The 18,942-nt window shown below is 42.9% G+C and overlaps 1 protein-coding gene across 1 annotated transcript in view; it reads right to left on the reverse strand.

Moving 5' to 3' along the window:
• rhbdf1b (rhomboid 5 homolog 1b (Drosophila)) overlaps nucleotides 1-18,942 on the reverse strand; it is a 59,639-nt gene that overhangs the window by 27,543 nt on the left and 13,154 nt on the right. Inside the window, exons 2-3 of the mRNA XM_067369476.1 lie at nucleotides 4,888-5,035; nucleotides 4,631-4,773 (exon numbers count right to left, since the gene is read on the reverse strand). Of these exons, the coding sequence (XP_067225577.1) occupies nucleotides 4,631-4,773; nucleotides 4,888-5,007 (263 nt within the window). The 5' untranslated portion in view covers nucleotides 5,008-5,035. The remainder of the gene's footprint in view (nucleotides 1-4,630; nucleotides 4,774-4,887; nucleotides 5,036-18,942) is intronic.

Consider the following 18,942-nt stretch of genomic DNA (forward strand, 5'->3'; position numbering starts at 1 on the left):
AGGAAAAAAAATATGCAGATTATGGCACTTTTGGCGTTCCATATTTTTGGCACTAATATAGTTCCCTTCTGCCAAATTTTCCATGCACATCCGGAAAGACCTGGGAAAGCATGGCTGTAAAGTCTGAATTTGAGTCTGCATAAGCACACACCGGCATCACCCTAATTTCCAGAGCATAACAGCCTTCTCTCCGATGCAGCAATTGACATCTTACCCTCAGCTGGAGCCCTGAATGAAATGCTAGGTTCTCCTATGAGAAAGACCAACAATCCAATCCAGAAGCTGCACAGCTTGTAATGTGCTAGAGGGGGAGGGGCCCTAGGGGGTTGGTTCCCCGAAGGAGAAGCCCTCAATCCTCAAGTCACCCAAGCCATTTCACCAAAGTAGACCTCTTCTAGTGCACCAGAGAGGGCGCTACAATGGAGAACAGGCAAGGAGGCCGCGAACTCTAGAGCGCCGAGTGAGTGCTGGGTTGCTGTGACTGTAGCCCGACAGCTCAACGGCACACGACACGCAGAGGAGCGAGAGATCTGCTCTAGCTGATCTCCGTGGTCTCCCAGAGTGTCGGGCAGACCCGTGGCTGTGCTTTTACACACAAGCGGCAGCTGGCCAACAACAGAGGGGATTCAAGCTTACCGGTGAAAGAAGAGTCGCGACCGGCATGTCGATGTGATCATGTTCTCGTGCAAAAACATGAATCACCCACAAACATCGTTTCAGCACACTATGCCCAGACACGTGAAACAGTGATTGTGTCCATCAGTGAGGACAGGAAACGACTGCATCCAGAAACACACAGGTGGAATGTCATCTTTGGAAGACGCAACTCACACCCATGTAAGCTCTTTTAGGAGACTTGCTCTCTCTTGGTGCTGAAGCACATGAGGGAAATTGTGCTCTGAAAATGCGCACAGTCACCAGCTGTAAGCACAGCCTAAAAGGCCTTATGGACTCACTGAAGGCGCGCACACACACAAACGAGAGGACTCGATCACTGCCATAGTGCCGTCATGCAAACACCAATGAAGAGAAAGCTTCATTCTTGAAGAACTGGCTCTTTTTAGAAACACTGCTTGCAGATTAGAGACAGGAACAAAATGAACCACTTGGCTCCGCAGCGAAAAGCTAACGATGCAACGCACCTGCTGCTCATTAAGTACCCGCACTGCGAGGCAGAGCAGCTGCTGAAAACGATTGCATGCCAATGTGCATTGGTTTGTTTTAGTTACACTCTAAGTAAATTGGCCTGTCTAGCAAGATTCCTATTTTGTCGGTCTGTCCGACGTATGTCGAACGTGACCGATTGAATGGGAACTAGAAATTCAATGCCGAAGACATATCAAGACAATTTCATTTAAGTTACTACAACTTAATTACTAAATAATAATAATAATAATAAAAGAAATTTCAGTTTACATTATACACAATATTAAGTGGATGTATTGATCAACATTATGTCAACAGCACTCATCAAAATAATGTTTGCAACTAGGATTTTTATCATCTTGCAACCATTGCATTTGTTTAAGTTGTGGTAACAGGTCCCCTAAATTTAATTTTAGATTTTATGTCATTAAATCAGAGAATAGGATGCATCTGTTGAAAAATCCAGCTCCAATGTTTTGGAACATCGTATCTGGTTTTTAACTGGCCTCAGATAGTCTTTAATTCTAATATTGGAAACTGGTTTTTGCTATACAGTGACCAGTTGACCAGCTTGGACTAGCTACAAAGTCAGCTAAAAGTTTAAGATGGATTTTCCAGGAGGTCTAATTAATTATTAAAGACATACTGTATGTACTAAATAAAGAATACATTTTAGAAAAAGTTGTGCAACTTTTCAGAAACATATTTCCCCCATGGAACTGAAATGGGACAATGGTAGCCAAAAATCTTTTATTCCTGATCTCCTCTTCAAACAGCAATGCACAATGACATAGTGAGTGTACCAACCTGGCATTAAAACAAGTTTTGACTTTGAGCAAATCAAATATGACACTAAAATAAACAAGGCTGTGAACACTACGCAATCAGTTTTGCTACTGTGCCAACCAGCATTATGCTAATGCACATTTTTGCCATTATATGTGGATTTGCATGGGTGTATCTGTTTGTTTAAGGGAATTTGACAAGATAAATGACTTTTCAAATAACTTTTTACATTCCTGCAAGCAAATTAGTTTGTCACCATTAGCTTGTCAACAAAATGACCCAACACAACAAAGCATCACAAAAGACACAACTATGCAAAAACAACACATGGTACACACTAAAGAAAATTGTAAAGTACAAGTGAACAGTAAATAAAGTTACAATTTTCATTGTTACATTTCTTTTCCTACTGCTAAGACACTTGGCATATACTAAAATGTAAATGCTATGCCTTTTGTGCCACTAGGAAAACATTGGCTTAACTGATAATGTAAGTTTGGGACGGGATAATCAGTTTGACCAACCAGTGGAAGACAGGGGGAATATTTTTGAAAGCTGATTGAAAAATATTATTTTTTGAAATTTAATTCAGTGCCATTAGTGAAATTCTACCCAGTAGAATTTCTACAGTACTGGTCAAAGTTTGGGGTTGTTTCGATTTTTTTTTTTTTTTTTATGTTTTTGAAAGAAGTCTCTCATACTCACCAATTAAGGCTGCCATTTATTTTATTTAAAATATATTAAAAACAAAAAATATTGTGAATTATTATTAGGGGTTCAAGCGTGTTCAAGGCGGACAAGATGCATGTCTTGGATTCACTCATCAACAAAATTTTCGGCTATTTTGTGGTTTTTGAAAAAACTTTTGAAAAAAAAGGGGCGCCAAAACGTACAATGTTGGCAGAGCCACTTCTACTAAAATAGCTATAACTCAAAAAAAGAAATGATATTTGATATTTACACCAAACACAGTTGCATGTCTTGGATTCACTCATCACCAAAATTTTCAGGTATTTGGGCTTTTTGAAAAAACTACTTTTGCGAACTAGTCCTAGGTTTTTGACCCGATTGGACCAAAACCAGCACAGGACAACTCTCTGGACTCTCTAATCAATAAGAATAAAAAAAAAACCTTTACTCTTTTGGTCGCTATAAGACCTGGCTAAATATACCTAAAAGCCTATAAATCTTAAAAAAAAAACTCAGAACACGGAATTAAGGGAGCACATGCAGCATATGACTCTAAAGAAGCATGCCAACTTTTATGGAGATCGGAGCATTGCTGGCAATATAACTGTTAAAAAGGTGTAAAAATGCTGTACTTCTATGGCAAATCACATGAAATGGCCGAAAGTGGCCCTCTTCCTGACCGATTTGCATACAGCTTCACAACATCGGGTGTGCACGGTTATCAAACTTTTATGGACATCGGGCCATTGATGATGCTTCAACTCTTATGAAGATGGGGAAAACAAAGGCTATGTTATCCTGTGCGAAATTACATTTAAACGACCAAAAATTGGTCTGCTCTTTTTAGAACTTCACGAAATGAGGGGAGCATGTGTGCCATATGATTCTAAAGAAGCATGCAAAGTTTGACTGAGAAAATGAAAAAATGTGGTCTTTTTCCTGTCTGATGTACATTTCTGCAGGCTTGATAAAGATTTTGCAACCAGTAGCTCAAGCATCAAGTGCTGAGACCCTGTAGTTTTTTTATTTCTAGGCCTTTTTTAAGCCTTGCCAGGTTTCAGCTTATGGTTTGGGCAACGTTGTGATTTAGCCCTTAAAAAACTTTTGCGAATATCTTCAAAACCGTTAATCCGATCGAGTCGAAACCAGCTTAGGAAACATGGAACCTAAGTTGATTAACTAAAAGTTTTAGCCGAAATGTAAAAAATTTGGTAGGAAGTGGCAAAAAAAATCCAATCAAAGACATTCTTGGGTCATTTTTTATGCTTTCATATATATAAGTATCTATAACTTAAAAACGAAATGAGATATTTTCACCAAAATTAACACACGTATGTATGGGCACACTTTGAGGACACCCAAAAAAAGTGGTGAAGATCAGGCAATAGGTGGTGCTATAACTGTCAAAAAACCTTTAAAAAACATATTTTTCCTTACTAAAGGAACTTGCCTCTATTGGGTGTAAATGGTCTTTTCCATCTATGATCAAAGTGTTTACATGCTTGCTGAATAAAATATAATAGGTTTTTATGTGCTTAAAGGCCTTAAAGTGCTTGAACCCCGGTAAATGTTGTTTGCAGCTTTAATTATAATTTAGTTTTCTACTTTAATAAATTTTTAAACATAATATTCCAGTGATGCCAACGCTGAATTGTCAGCAGCCATTACTCCAGTTTTTAGTGTCACATGATCCTTCAGAAATCATTCTAATATGCTGATTAATATGCTCATTCTAATATGCTGAACAGTTGTGCTGCTTAATATTTTTGTGGAAATCATGATACATTATTCTTTGATGAATAGAAAGTTTAAAAGAACAGTATTTATTTGAAATAGAAATCAATCTTCTGTAATATTATTAATGTTTTATTGTCACATTTGACCAATTGAATGCATCCTTGCTAAACAAAAATATCATTCTTTAAAAAAAAAAAAAAAAAAAAAAAATCTTACTGACCCCAAACTTTTGAACGGTAGTGTATGTGTGTTTGTGGATGTGTAATCTTACCTCTTGATGGTCTGGGAGATGGAGGGTTTGCGCAGGACCGAGGGTCTGCGGCAGGCATTGGGGTCGACCGGTGGGCATCTGAGCTGGATGTTTTCAGTGGGTACACTGGCACTCCGCAGGTACAAGCTATTACGCATGACGGGCTATAGGACAGGTGAAGAGTAAAATATAATTTTTTATTTCATGGAAACACAAGTGTTTCAAATTAAAACAACATCTCTTTGATCTTGAGCAAAAATGTAGCATCAAATATCCACCTGGAGAAAGTTATTATGTTCCTCCACAGGGTTCGGAGCAATGGGGATGTCCAGTCTGAGCCAGGGTGGTTTCTTCCTCTGCAGGCTGCTGTTCCTGCTCTCATCCTCAGCTTCGGCCATGTCTGCGGCCCCTCTCTTTGCCAGCCAGCTGTAGGATAAAACAGGGTCAAATCAGCTCAAACACACATAAATGCACAGATATGGGTGAACAATGCACACACACAACAGCGCTGCCTTACATAAGAACACACACCACAATAATCCGCATTTCCATCTGGCTGTTGTGACATGATGATGCACTGCTGAGACTGCAGTCACATCAGAGTAAAACTACAGCTGCTTTTGTCCTCACAGACTCAGTCAATGCTCAGCTGAGATATATTTTCATTGCACCTTTATGACATTAAAATCGCCTTTAGAAATGGCCATATATACATATACATTATAACACTAATGCAGTAAATTATGGTGGCCTGTCACAGAATGCTTCAGTTAACTGAAAACATAAAATGTGAGAAAAGTGTATGTCCTAATTTCTCCACCAGAGGATGCAAATTCTCCTATTTTTCTACAGTTTAATCATTTAAACTTGTTTGTAGTGTGCAATAGGGACCACTCTTAGAAAAAAAGAGAGAGGGGGTTTTAATGCCATTTCTCCTTTATGCCAAAAAGGAGAATTTCCTTTTTGCCATTTCTCCTTTATGCCAAAAAGGAGAAATGTGACCCTGGACCACAAAACCAGTCATAAGGGTCACTTTTTTTTTTAAATTTATACATCAAGCCGAACAAAAATGCTTTCCATTGATGTATGGTTTGTTAGGATAGGATAATATTTGGTCGAGGCAACTATTTGAAAATCTGGAATCTGAGTGTGCAAAAAAAAAAAAATACTGAGAAAAGTTGTCCTTAGCAATGCATATCCACTCACAAAAATAATTTTTTTATATATTTAAGGAAGGAAATGTATAAAATATCTTCATGGAACATGATCTTTACTCAATATCCGAATGATTTTTGGCATAAAAGAAAAATCGATAATTTTAATCCATACAATGTATTGTTGGCTATTGCTACAAATACAGTCAAACCAAAAATTATTCAGACATTTTTGATATTTTTGATATATTTTTAGTAGTTGGTGCAGGACACTAAAATTCATTTATGTAAGTGAGGATAGCAAAACAACGTAAACTGTGACATATTATACCCAAAAATTATTCATACAGTGGACTAACAGTAAAATTTATAAGAATTTGGAACCAGAAATTATTCAGAAACTTTGACCTGACCATGTCTTGGTTAAGTGTTATCTGACATAATTAAGATTAATTTCTTTTGACATAGTTTAATTCTGAGATCTTGTCATATTTTATTACCAATTTTTAAACTATAGTGAATAAACTGTATTAGTGAATGAAATGTTCAAGGTGTCTGAATACATTTTGGTTCCCTTTCAGTGGGTCACGTTCGACGTACGTCAGTAGTGACCGACGAATTGGGATATCGCTTAGAGAGCCCTATCATCTTCGTGTAAACTAAAACAAGCCAATGGAATTGGCGTGCGATATTTGCATAATGCGCACCGCCCCCGTCAGGTGTATATAAATAGGAAGCAGATGCAATCGCACTCTGTCTTTCGCTTCGGAGCCATTCACTGGTGTCCTATTTAGAAGACTCCTTTCTTCGTGTGTTTTTTTTACTAAAACACTGCCTCAGAAGAGGATCTGCAGCGAGCTTTGGTGCTGGTGAAGAGGGCACGTGCAGCGAGGTCGCGTGTCTGAGGAGCCGAGCTATAAGCTCTAAACTGCTGTTTTCACAGCAACACAAAGAGTGTGTGTGAGGTAGCGATTTGGGCCGGTTCCTCGGTGTGTCAGGGAGTGGTGTACCTGACACATCGCGTCGCTCCCTGGGTGCTTCAGCACGAGTGAGTTGACTTCCCCTTCTAAAAGAGCTTTACAGACGAACCCTGACAGTATGTCATTTCGTCTGTGCGTTACTGGGTGCGGTCGTTCCCTGGTCCCTGCTGATGGGCACAATCGCTGCATCTCGTGTTTGGGCGTTCAGCACGCTGAAGCAGCGTTTGTGGATGGTTCATGTTCCCATTGTGGGAACATGACCATCGCGGTGCTGAGGTCGAGGCTCTCCTTCCTGAAGTCTCAGGAAGCGGGAGTCCCCTCTCCTATGCCGCGTACGACCGTTTTTTCCGGCCCCGGGAACCGGAATGACGGTACGGCGCTGTATAGGGAGGGCGACCTGAGGATAACGGTCAGGGCTCCCCCGTCGAGCGGAAACGCTCCGCGGGCCCCTGCCCCCTCATCAGCACCGCAACCCATCCTGCCGCCGTTGGTTTCCGCTGGGCCCTCTTCGGACTGTCCAGCCGTTACCTTTGGTGCGCCGGCGGAGGATCAGATGTCGATCGCTGCGTCGGAAGGCGAGTTTGAGTGTTCGGGGGAGGAAGATCCGGACGCGCTGCCGCCACGTTGCCCGAATCGGATCCCGAACTCTCGGCTGTGCTCTCCCGGGCCGCCTTGTGTGTCGGGCTCGAGTGGAACCCTCCACCCTGTCCCGGCCCATCGCGGCTGGATGATTGGTATTTGGGGGCGGGTCGCGCTGGTCAGCCCCAGCGTCCCGCCCCAATGCCTTTCTTCCCGGAGGTGCACGATGAGGTGACCAGGTCTTGGCAGACACCGTATAGTGTTCGTTCGAGGCCTGGCCCCCCGTCCGCCTTCACCTCCCTGGACGGTGAGCAGCCAGGGGGTACGCGAGGATCCCGCCAGTCGAGCGGTCTGTTGCGATGCAACTGTGTCCAACGGCCGCTGGCTGGCGTGGTGAGCCGCGTCTCCCGTCCCGGGCCTGTAAATTCTCAGCCAGTCTGACTGAGAAAGCTTACAGTTCCTGTGGGCAGGCTGCCTCTGCCCTGCATGCGATGGCGCTTTTGCAGGTCTACCAGGCAAAAGCGCTGTTGGAAATGCCCCAGGAAGGTCCTGACCAACAGCTGCTGGGGGAGCTGCGCGCTGCCACCGACCTCGCCCTCCGGGCGACGAAGGTGACAGCACGCGCTGTTGGTCATGCGATGTCTACCTTGGTAGTCCAGCAACGCCATCTCTGGCTGACCCTGGCGGACATGCGGGATGCCGACAAGCAGAGGTTCCTAAATTCCCCCGTGTCCACGGTCGGCCTATTCGGCGATGCGGTGGAGAGCTTCGCCCATCAGTTCTCCGCTGCACAGAAGCAGGCTGAGGCTATCAGTCACGTCATGCCACGGCGGTCCGCTGCTGCCTCCACCCAGCCGCCCGTGGCTCAGCCTCAGCCCGCTCGTCGCCGAGGGCGCCCGCCTGCATCGTCCTCCGCCCCTGCTAAGACGGCAAAGCAGCAGCCTACACCAGCCAGACAGCAGGGTGCCGTGCCTTTGGTCCTGCTGGCTCAGTGTCTGGAAGCGTGGAGCACGCTCCCCAGCCTGTCCAGTTGGCTCATTCGTACTATCAGACTCGGCTATGCGATTCAGTTCGCCCGGCGTCCCCCGGTCTTCAGGGCTGTCCACTTCACTCCGGTTTCGTTGGACAGTGCTCCTGTTCTCCGGGTGGAGATTGCTGTCCTCCTGGCGAAGGGTACAATCAAGCCGGTCCCTCCAGCCGATATGAAGTCGGGGTTTTACAGCCCCTACTTCATTGTACCGTAAAAGGGCGGTGGGCTACGGCCAATCCTGGACCGTCCCCAGGATTGGTTTGCAGCAATAGACCTGAAAGACGCATACTTTCATGTCTCGATTCTGCCTCGACACAGACCCTTCCTAGGTCGGTCTGCGTTCGAGGGTCGGGCATGTCAGTACAAAGTCCTACCCGACATGGTTGTAGCTCCCAACCGGTTGGGTCTTCAGGTCAACTGGGACAAGAGCAAACTCGGCCCCGGGTAGAGGATCTCTTGTTTCGGTCTCGAGCTAGACTCGGTCGCACGGACTGCGCGTCTCACCGAGGTGCGCGTCCAGTCGGTGTTGAACTGCCTGAGCTCGCTCAAGTGCAGGACAGCGGCTCCACTGAAAGATTTTCAGAGGCTCCTGGGGCATATGGCATCTGCAGCCGCGGTAACGCCGCTCGGATTGCTTCATATGAGACCGCTTCAACACTGGCTCCGCGGCCGGGTCCCGAGATGGGCGTGGCAGTGCGGCACGCTCCGTGTCCCCGTGACACCGAGCTGCCGTCGCACCCTTGTCCGGTGGTTGGACCCTTCGTTCCTGTGGGCCGGAGTACCCCTCGAACGAGTGTCCAGGCACGCTGTGGTCTCCACAGATGTCTCTGCCACGGGATGGGGGGCCACGTACAACGGGCATGCAGTGACAGGTCTTTGGACGGGGCCTCAGCTGCATTGGCATACCAATTGCCTCGAGTTGCTAGCGGTTCGTCTTGCGCTGGCCCGCTTCAAGGAGCTGTTGTCAGGCAAGCACGTTCTAGTCCGCTCACTAAGCACTGCGGCCGTTGCGTACACCTACCGTCAAGGTGGTCTACGCTTCCGTCGCATGTTGCAACTCGCCCGCCATCTCTTGTTGTGGAGTCAGAAGGATCTGAGGTCCCTTCGGGCCACTCGTGTCTCAGGTGTGCTCAACCGTGCAGCCGACGAGCTGTCACGGCAGCATCTACTTGCTGGCGAGTGGCGGCTCCACCCCCAGGCGGTCCAGCTGATTTGGCAGCGTTTCGGCGAGGCCCAGGTAGTCCTGCTTGCCTCCCCGGAAACTGCCCTCCGCCAGTGGTTTTATTCCCTGACCGGCGGCACGCTCGGCACGGATGCCCTGGCACACAGCTGGCCCCCGGGTCTGCGCAAACATGCGTTTCCCCCAGTGAGCCTTCTCGCACAACTCATGTGCAAGGTCAGGGAGGACGGGGAGCAGGTTCTGTTAGTGGCTCCGTACTGGCCCACTCGGACCTGATTCTCAGACCTCATTCTCCTCGTGACAGCACCTCCCTGGCCGATTCCTCTGAGGAAGGACCCCTGACTCAGAGACGGGGCACCCTGTGGCACCCGCGTCCCGATCTGTGGAACCTCCACGTGTGGTCCCTGGACGGGATGCGGAGGTTCTGAGTGATCTCCCGCAAGCGGTCGTAGACACCATCACTTCCGCTAGAGCTCCTTCCACTAGGAATTTCTACGCGCTGAAGTGGAACCTGTTCGTCGAATGGTGCGCCTCTCGCCGAGAGGACCCCCGATCATGTTCGGTCGGATCCGTGCTTTCCTTTCTGCAAGATGGGTTGGAGCGAAGGCTGTCTCCCTCCACCCTCAAGGTGTATGTTGCCGCCATTGCCGCACATCACCATGCAGTTGAGGGTAAGTCCCTGGGGAAACACGATCTGATCGTCAGATTCCTGAGGGGGGCCAGGAGACTGAATCCTCCTCGCCCTTCCTCCGTACCCTCTTGGGATTTGACCCTGGTTCTCACAGCTCTCCGGGGTCATCCCTTCGAACCTTTGCAATCAGTCGACCTGAAACTAATGTCTCTTAAGACGGTTCTTCTGGTTGCATTGGCTTCCCTGAAGAGGATAGGGGATCTGCATGCATTTTCGGTCGACGAAACGTGCCTAGAATTCGGGCCCGGTGCTTCTCACGTCATCCTAAGACCCCGGCCTGGATACGTGCCTACCACTCCCTTCAGAGATCAGGTAGTGAACCTGCAAGCGCTGCCCTCGGAGGAGGCAGACCCAGCCCTAGCTTTGCTCTGTCCCGTCCGCGCTCTGCGCGTTTACGTGGACAGAACGCGAAGCTTCAGGACCTCAGATCAGCTCTTCATCTGTTACGGAGGCCAGCAGAAGGGAAAGGCTGTCTCCAAGCAGAGGATGGCCCACTGGATAGTGGATGCCATCGCCTTGGCGTACGAATCCCAGGGCGTGCCTTGCCCGCTCGGGTTGAGAGCCCACTCCACCAGAGGGGTGGCCTCTTCCTGGGCGCTGGCTCATGGCGCCTCACTGACAGATATCTGTAGAGCTGCGGGCTGGGCGACACCTAACACGTTCGCTAGGTTTTATAGCCTACGTGTAGAGCCGGTATCCTCGCGTGTACTCGCATCCACTAGTCGGTAGACGTGTTGTACCCACTCTAAGTGTCGGCTTGCAATGCCATTCCCGCCACTGGCCGGATACGTGCATACTTTCACTCCAGTCGCGTTCCCCGCTTGGCGAACCCTGTCGAGTTCCTCCGCCTCCCCCTTCGGCTCGGACATTGCGGAGTGTCTGATGCCAGGCCTACATCCGTCGCTGACGCTGTCTGTTGGCTGGGGCCCATATGTCGTGACCCCTCTACGTGAGCGGTCCCATATGTGTATTTTCCACGGTTTAAAACTCCCTACGGGCCGAGTCCGTGTCTTTCCCTTAGCAGAGCCAGCTCTGCTGTCACCTGTCAGATGAGTCTCCCCCTAACCAGGTGGAGCCATCCCAGGGACTCCATATGCGTACTGCCCCCCCGGGCCAGTCCATGTGTGTATTCCCACGTAAACTCCTCCCCCATTGGGTAGGTAGTGGTCTCCGCAGCGTCCCTTACGGGTTCGCTTTCCCAGTGTGTCTAGTTTACTTAGTGGGTAGTGGTTAGACAGCAGTAGACTCTCTCGGTGTAAGCTCGCCCCCTTCACCGCCAGCCGGTGCTATGGGCGGCTGAGCTTGCGCTGGGCACTGGAAGGGGTTTCGTAACTGTGGCGCTTTAGTTGGGATCCCAATTCGTCGGTCACTACTGACGTACGTCGAACGTGACCGACTGAAAGGGAACGTCTCGGTTACGTATGTAACCCTCGTTCCCTGAAGGAGGGAACGGAGATGTACGTCCCGTCGCCACAGTTTCTGTACCCTCGCTGTAGCGCGGACACCAGTTGTCTCCTCAGCGGAAAACAGAGTGCGATTGCATCTGCTTCCTATTTATATACACCTGACGGGGGCGGTGCGCATTATGCAAATATCGCACGCCAATTCCATTGGCTTGTTTTAGTTTACACGAAGATGATAGGGCTCTCTAAGCGATATCCCAATTCGTCGGTCACTACTGACGTACGTCTCCATTCCCTCCTTCAGGGAACGAGGGTTACATACGTAACCGAGACGTTTTTACTGTATACCTGTGCGACTTATGACTGGTTTTGTGGTCCAGGGTCACAAATGTCTTAAATGACTGCATAATACATTTTAATGTTTAATGGTTTTTTTTTTTATTTATTTCTACTCAAAGTATGTTTACGAGCTGTTTAATTGACATAATTAAATTCAATAAAAAAAAAAAAATGAATTAAAGCAAAATTAATAAATCTATAAAATGATCCCATGATGGGAACCTCTAAAAGGTTCTATACAGAACCTTTTCTTTTAAGAGTGTGCCTTTGCCCATTTATATGAAAAAGTTTTCTCCCTCAAAGCAGAGCAGTTTGTATTCCTATAGGAATGTTTTTAATAACAATAATAATAAAAAAAAAAAAAAAAAAATCCATAAATATGTGGGATAGGGTGGTCAGATAGCCTGGGCTCCTAACACAAACACTGTTCAATTTCAAATTGGGGTCACTAGAACAGCAGAGTAACATTACAGTCCTACTCTATGAAGCACTTAGCCCTATAGTCGGTCTGACTCTGTCCCTTCTGTGCACTGCAGGTCAATACTGATGACGAAAAGCATTCCCTAGAGCTACTAACTGTAAACAGCACAGGCAAAAAAAAAAAAAAAAAAAAAAAAAAAACAGAACAAACAAAAATGCATAACCAAAATGTTTCATATCAGCACAGCTCCAGAACTGTTGATGGAGTGTGCCTTAGAAATGAGTAAACACATACACAGAATTATTTGTGTGTTTTTGCAAATTTTCTACAAACTCTTCCTTTAAAAAAAAAAAATCAAATTACTTTATATATATATATATATAATTACACACACACACACACACACAATAAGGTTCATTAGTTAAACATTAGTTAATGTATTAACTAACATGAACTAACCATGAGCAATACATTTGTTACTGTATTTACTAATCTTTGTTAACGTTAGAAAATACAGTTGTTCTTTGTTCATATTAGTTCACAGTGCATTAACTAATTTTAACAAGATTTTAATAATGTATTATTAAATGTTGAAATTAACATTAACAAAGATTAATAAATGCTGTATAAGTGCAGTTCATTATTAGTTCATGTTAACTAATGTAGTTAACTAATGAACCTTATTGAAAACTGTTACCATATACCTAGTTCAATCATGAAACTCTAAATACTTAGAGTATCTAATTACTGCATGGCACAAGCTGATTGGCCTCTGCTGATCCTGCAGCCAATAAGATTGCTTGCTCAACATTTAAATAGTCTGGTTCATTGTTTGCTGTAAGCTAGTCCTGCAGAGCGCTATCAGAGTTCCTCTGAAACCCTCCACCTCCCCCAGCTCCACCTGTCTAGATCTGCTAGTGGATTTATGTGTCTATTTGTAAAGCAACAGTAGCTGCATAAAGCATGTCTGTGTATCTATTGGCAGTAGCAAGACATCCATACTTGCTTGCAGCAGCAATAATCAACAGCAGCAGCTTAGCAGATCTAGTCAGCAAAGATCAAATATATTAACACTGCCATCAATAACGTGCTAAAACTATTCCAATAGTGGTCATGATTTAAATATATATAGTCATATTAACAGCTTTAAATTTATATTAAATACAAATCTATTTTTGGAATGCCAGATAAATAAAATAAAATAAAATAATAAAATAAAATAAAATAATAAAATAAAATAAAATAAAATAAAATAAAATAAAATAAATAAAAAAAATAAAATAAAATAAAATAAAACTTAAATATTGTATTACGCCCATGTAAATATAGATACATCCATAAAGCAAGATTCTCTAGTAGTAGATAATTTGTTCTCTGCAGGCTTACCAGAGCCTCAGACTTCAAGATTTCATAAAAGCAATATTTGTGTGTGTGTGTGCTCGGTTGTGAGTGAAAATATAACTTTTCAAAGCGACAGATGGTCACTCACAGCCTCTTTCTGTCCAGTTTTTGATGTTCTTTTCTAAATGTCTGCGACTGAATACTACAGAGAATGTAATATCATTATTGAACCCTTTTTTTTTGTCTTTTTTATTGATTATTTGAAATGACTTGAAATGAAAAATCAGCCAAAAGTGCTATTTGACACCTACTCTCAGTGACTACAGACAGTTTGGATCATGAAGCATGGCATAAACATAGTGAATGAATAGCGCTTTTTTGCTTACACAAAACAGGGCACTTACTTTTACTGAAAGTTAAACTTAATCCTTCAAATAACACCCTATGGGGAAAGAAATCCCACCACATCCTAGTGCAGACCACATTTTTATCCAAACAAACACATTCAAATGTGGTTGTAGAAATTTCAGGTTGGAGAAAAACAGAAGCACTGACCCTTATAAACCAACAAAAGTATTTTTCTTTATATTTATTTCAGTATTTCCTTTAACTATTTCATCTTTTGACTTCATTGCAATGCGCACAGTTTTGGGCGATTAGCTTAGGTCACAGATACAAGCCCTAATTTATAAAGTATCTTCTCTGCCTTTGACAAGAAATGCCTTTAAATCATACTACACTGCTGATAAAACCAAGGCGACTGAAAACCATCACAGAAACGGGACATTAGAGGAACCAAGAATTTCCCAGAAATCCACTTGAATCCAGTGACCTAATTGCTAACTACCATATAAAGACTTTCAGCTCATAGCTGTTAGCAACAAGCAAACTGCAATAAAAACATTCTAACTGCTAGCACAAATCTGACCTGATATACAGCTCCAAACACTTCATAAAATAATAATCAGGATATTCAGAAGGGGGTCGGGGGGTTGTCACACAATCTGAACTCTCAAATGAAGTGATGTAAAATATGGATTACTACAGTTATATTGACAGTAAGGGCTTATTTTCCCTCCCTTAATGACTCCTACACACAGATGTGACTGTTGATGCTCTGGCTGTGTTCATTTCTCATTCATTACATGGAAAGAGCTGTTTATATCCTATTCATCCAAGAATATAAAACAATTGCTGTTTTGAAAGCAGTACATATTATCTGTCCTTAATTCATCACAGCTTGTTCAAACCGTTAGAAACTTAGAAACAAAAGCATTGCTTTTCATACAGAGGAAGTGACATGAGGAGCCCACATGAGTAGGCTGTTGTGTTTGTAAAGTTTGTTATTACAGCAAAATACTGTGTATATTGAGTCATTTAGAGCGCTGTGGTGTATAAAAACATGTATAACATCAAAAGCAAATCACATCAGGGGCCACAATGTTCTTTCATTATCTCAGGCGCAAATTCACTAAACAGTTCAGCATGTGGAATTTCAGCAATCAACCAAATGAGGTATTTTGTATTGGATTCACAAATGTGAATGTGCAATTAACATGACACTATTACCAAAAATAATATTTTGCTTGGTGAGAACAAATAAAACAACTGTGTAGAAATGAGAAACAATTTACACCGGAATTCATTCCAAATAAGCAAATGAGAAAACCATTCTGTGTAAAGATAAATCCTGTTTTAACAGTATTGTTCACATACCAGTGTTGTACACATAAAAACAACCATGAAATATTTTGAGCAGTGAAACTCAAGTTTCTCAAGTTTTAACAAAGAATACATTTATGTGAATTTTATAAAATGACAAACTCCACATTTCTGCATTTAAATTTTTCAAAGATTGGCCACATTTACTTCCACTGTAAGTGACTGTTAACACAGATTTTTGTCTTTTGTTGTTGATTGTAATGAACCCAACATATTCCTTCACATTTCTGATGCAATTAGTGTAGTTCTCCTTTCTGAGGTCTTCCTACAGGAGGTCTGTGCTGGAAAGGACATGGGTGATGTTTTGACTTGGGCCAGATGTTGCAACAGGACACTTGAGTTGGTTTTTGTGGACAGGACTGGAAGGCAGATGTACATGATGAATGACCTCATTTGGAGAGCACTTCCTTCCTGAGCAGGGATGCTTTTTCTCTGCTTTTACTCTCACAAATACAATTCTATTAAAAGATCCACACTGTAGCGTTCCTTATTTTGTGGATGCAGTCTATAATTCTCACAAATACTTATCTAAATTTCAATTTCAAACAAATCTTTAAATAATTATTGGAAATATGTTAATACAGAAGGTCAAAATGGTTACAGTATGAAACTCAACAACCCATCGCTGACTCATGGGACACGCATTTTTCTCTACAAAAGATGGCTAAAAACCGCTGGTCTTGTTCGAAACACTGGCTCATCTGAGTCAAATTAATTCCATGAGCAACAACAGACACAATAGCTCCTCTCAGAAAAGAGGGACGACAAAGACATACAGAAGCCACAGGAATCTGATCTGGGCTTTTCATCCTTTTGACGTCAAAAGAAACCTTCACAAAATAGACACATTCATTCAACTCTAATAACTAACACTCTGCTGTGATGTTTACTCTGATTAGTGCTCCAGATTAATATTTTAAAGGTTTTATTTCACAGTTTTAATGACACATCAGTAAACTGCTGATGCTGAAAAACTTGCATGTACCTTCAGGAACCAACCGATTGGGCATGAATCCGGCTGATCCGGGCAAGCTGCCTGGCAGAGTGCTCCCTGCACATTCTGGGAAATGCCACACATACCACTGGACTGCTAGAGCCGTTCTGCACTATTTCATAGCATTTATTTTGGTTGGCCAATGAGGTTAAGACTGGATGGAGTGCACTATAATGACTCAGCTGACCTCTGCATGATGGGTCAGCCTTCTCTTAGAGTTAACTTGTTTAACTAAACATCAGCGTATACTGTGTTCATATGATGATCAAAGCTGGTGTCTCCACCTGGTTTAACCAGCAAGCTATCTTAACCATGCAGCAAAATTTCTATGATCAATCACCTTTAATAAAAGACCATAGTTGAAAGGCTAAGTTTGCTTAATAAAGCAAATTAATAAAAAAGAATATGTTGAATAATATTAAGCAATGATGTGCTGTAGTATTGTTGATCGATTATAGTTATTTTTATAAGAAATAATAATGAAAGATTAAGCTAAATTACTTACTTTTCAAGAATTTAATTACTTTTTTTTTCTTTATCATATCAGGAGAAATTAATATCAAAGTGAATTTTAATACAAGAAATAAAATGTAGAGATAATAATATAGAGAAGGTGTAAGTCATTGTACGTATGAATTGCATTTTCATGTACAGTGCTGTTTGGGGTTACTATATTCAGCAAAGATGCATTATACTGATCAAAAGTGAAATTAAAAATATTCGTAATTTTACAAAATATTTCTTTCAAATAAATGCTGTTCTTTCTATTCATCAAAAATCCTGAAAAAAAGGTAAAATACCAAGTATAACTAGAATGTATATCTCCTGAAGAAAATATGAGTGGTGCTTGCAGTGGCAAAACTCGGCACTGGGCAGATGTTACAGCGATGCATGTAACTGCAAGAAAGCCAAATCATCAAGTTTGTACAATGTTCTCGTTCTGAAATATGGCTTATTCATAAAGTTACACGGTTACTAGGGTGATCTAAATAGTTGCTAGGGCGTGGTTAAACCGTTAGCAGGTTAAACTAACAGACTGCATGTCTGCCCAAATCAGAAGAGTCAAACTCAAGTTTCTCTATGATGTTCTGATTCATTTATATCTCTCTCATCTATTTTTCAATAGAAGTCTATGGGGTGGTTGCTATAGGGCGCTGTAACTGGTTGCTATGAAGATTTTGGGTCAGTACTTATTTTCTGCTTGATAAGATAACTCAAATGAGTGAGAGAGAGTGAAAGAGAAAGGGTTCCAAGGCCCTGTGTGTGTGTGTGTGTGTGTGTGTGTGTGTGTGTGTGTGTGTGTGTGTGTGTGTGTGTGTGTGTGTGTGTGTGTGTGTGTGTGTGTGTGTGTGTGTGTGTGTGTGTGTGTGTGTGTGTGTCTGTGTGTGTGTGTGTGTGTGTGTGTCTGTGTGTGTCTGTGTGTGTGTGTGTGTGTGTTTAAATGGCAGTTGGGATTCAAATTTATGAAAATTCTGTCAATGTTAAGTCTATGGAATTTTTTTTGCCCACTTTTTCGTCCGCTGTGCAAGCATCGTAGGCCTGATCACTAAGAAAAGTCATAGAGCACCTCTCTTCAATGAGCCGGTCAATTTGACACCTCATTCATGGGTCTATGGTAAACACTGCAGGAGAAGTCGCGCACGAAAGTTTTGTGTGGAATAATAAGAAGTATGCAAGAGAGCAATAATGATGCTTTGCCTTTGGCAAGCACCAGTAATAAGATGTTAATTGAGAAGCAAATCAGCATATTAGAATGATTTCTGAAGGGTAACAAGACACTGAAGATTGGTGTTATGGCTGCTGAAAATTCAACAGCGGAATAAATTAAATTTTAAAATATATCAAATAGAAGTCTGTTATTTTAAACTATAGTAATATTCTACAATATTACACTTTTTACTGTATTTGAGATCAAATAAATGCAGCTTTGGTGACTATAAGAGACTTTCAAAAACAAACTTATGAATGTGTATTGTTTAATAATATATGAATTGCATTTTGATGTACATTTGAATACATAAAAAAAAAAAAAAAAAAAAAAAAAAAATTAACTCTAGACCAACTATAAACCAAAATAAACTAGCCAGAAATTCATCTAAGCTAATCTATTCAAGGCAAATAGAGCTCCTCTGTTTCTCTAGGCTGAAGACTGAACACACATACAGCTCTTTAAAGACTAAATTAAATGAACAAAATGGTCCATTAAAACTCAATGGATGTGCTTCAGTGCAATGCAGTTTTAAAACATCAGAATTCGTATCCCTAGATTTCAGTGTGTTGACAGAGTGGCACTGGTGCTGATCCCAGAGTGCATGCTGGGAGAAGCAGAGGTGTTGAATGGTCCTGCTAGGGGACTTCAGATCCATCTTCTGACCTCCCAACAGACATCTTTCTGTCTCAGTTGCATCCGTCGCCAGCCAAAATGACTTTCTGCAGCACATGCCTAAACAACATGTGATCTCCATTTAAATACTTTCCAGGGTGATGGCCGCCTGGAGC

This window comes from Chanodichthys erythropterus, chromosome 19, assembly GCF_024489055.1.
Source record: "Chanodichthys erythropterus isolate Z2021 chromosome 19, ASM2448905v1, whole genome shotgun sequence".
Classification (NCBI taxonomy): Eukaryota; Metazoa; Chordata; class Actinopteri; order Cypriniformes; family Xenocyprididae; genus Chanodichthys; species Chanodichthys erythropterus.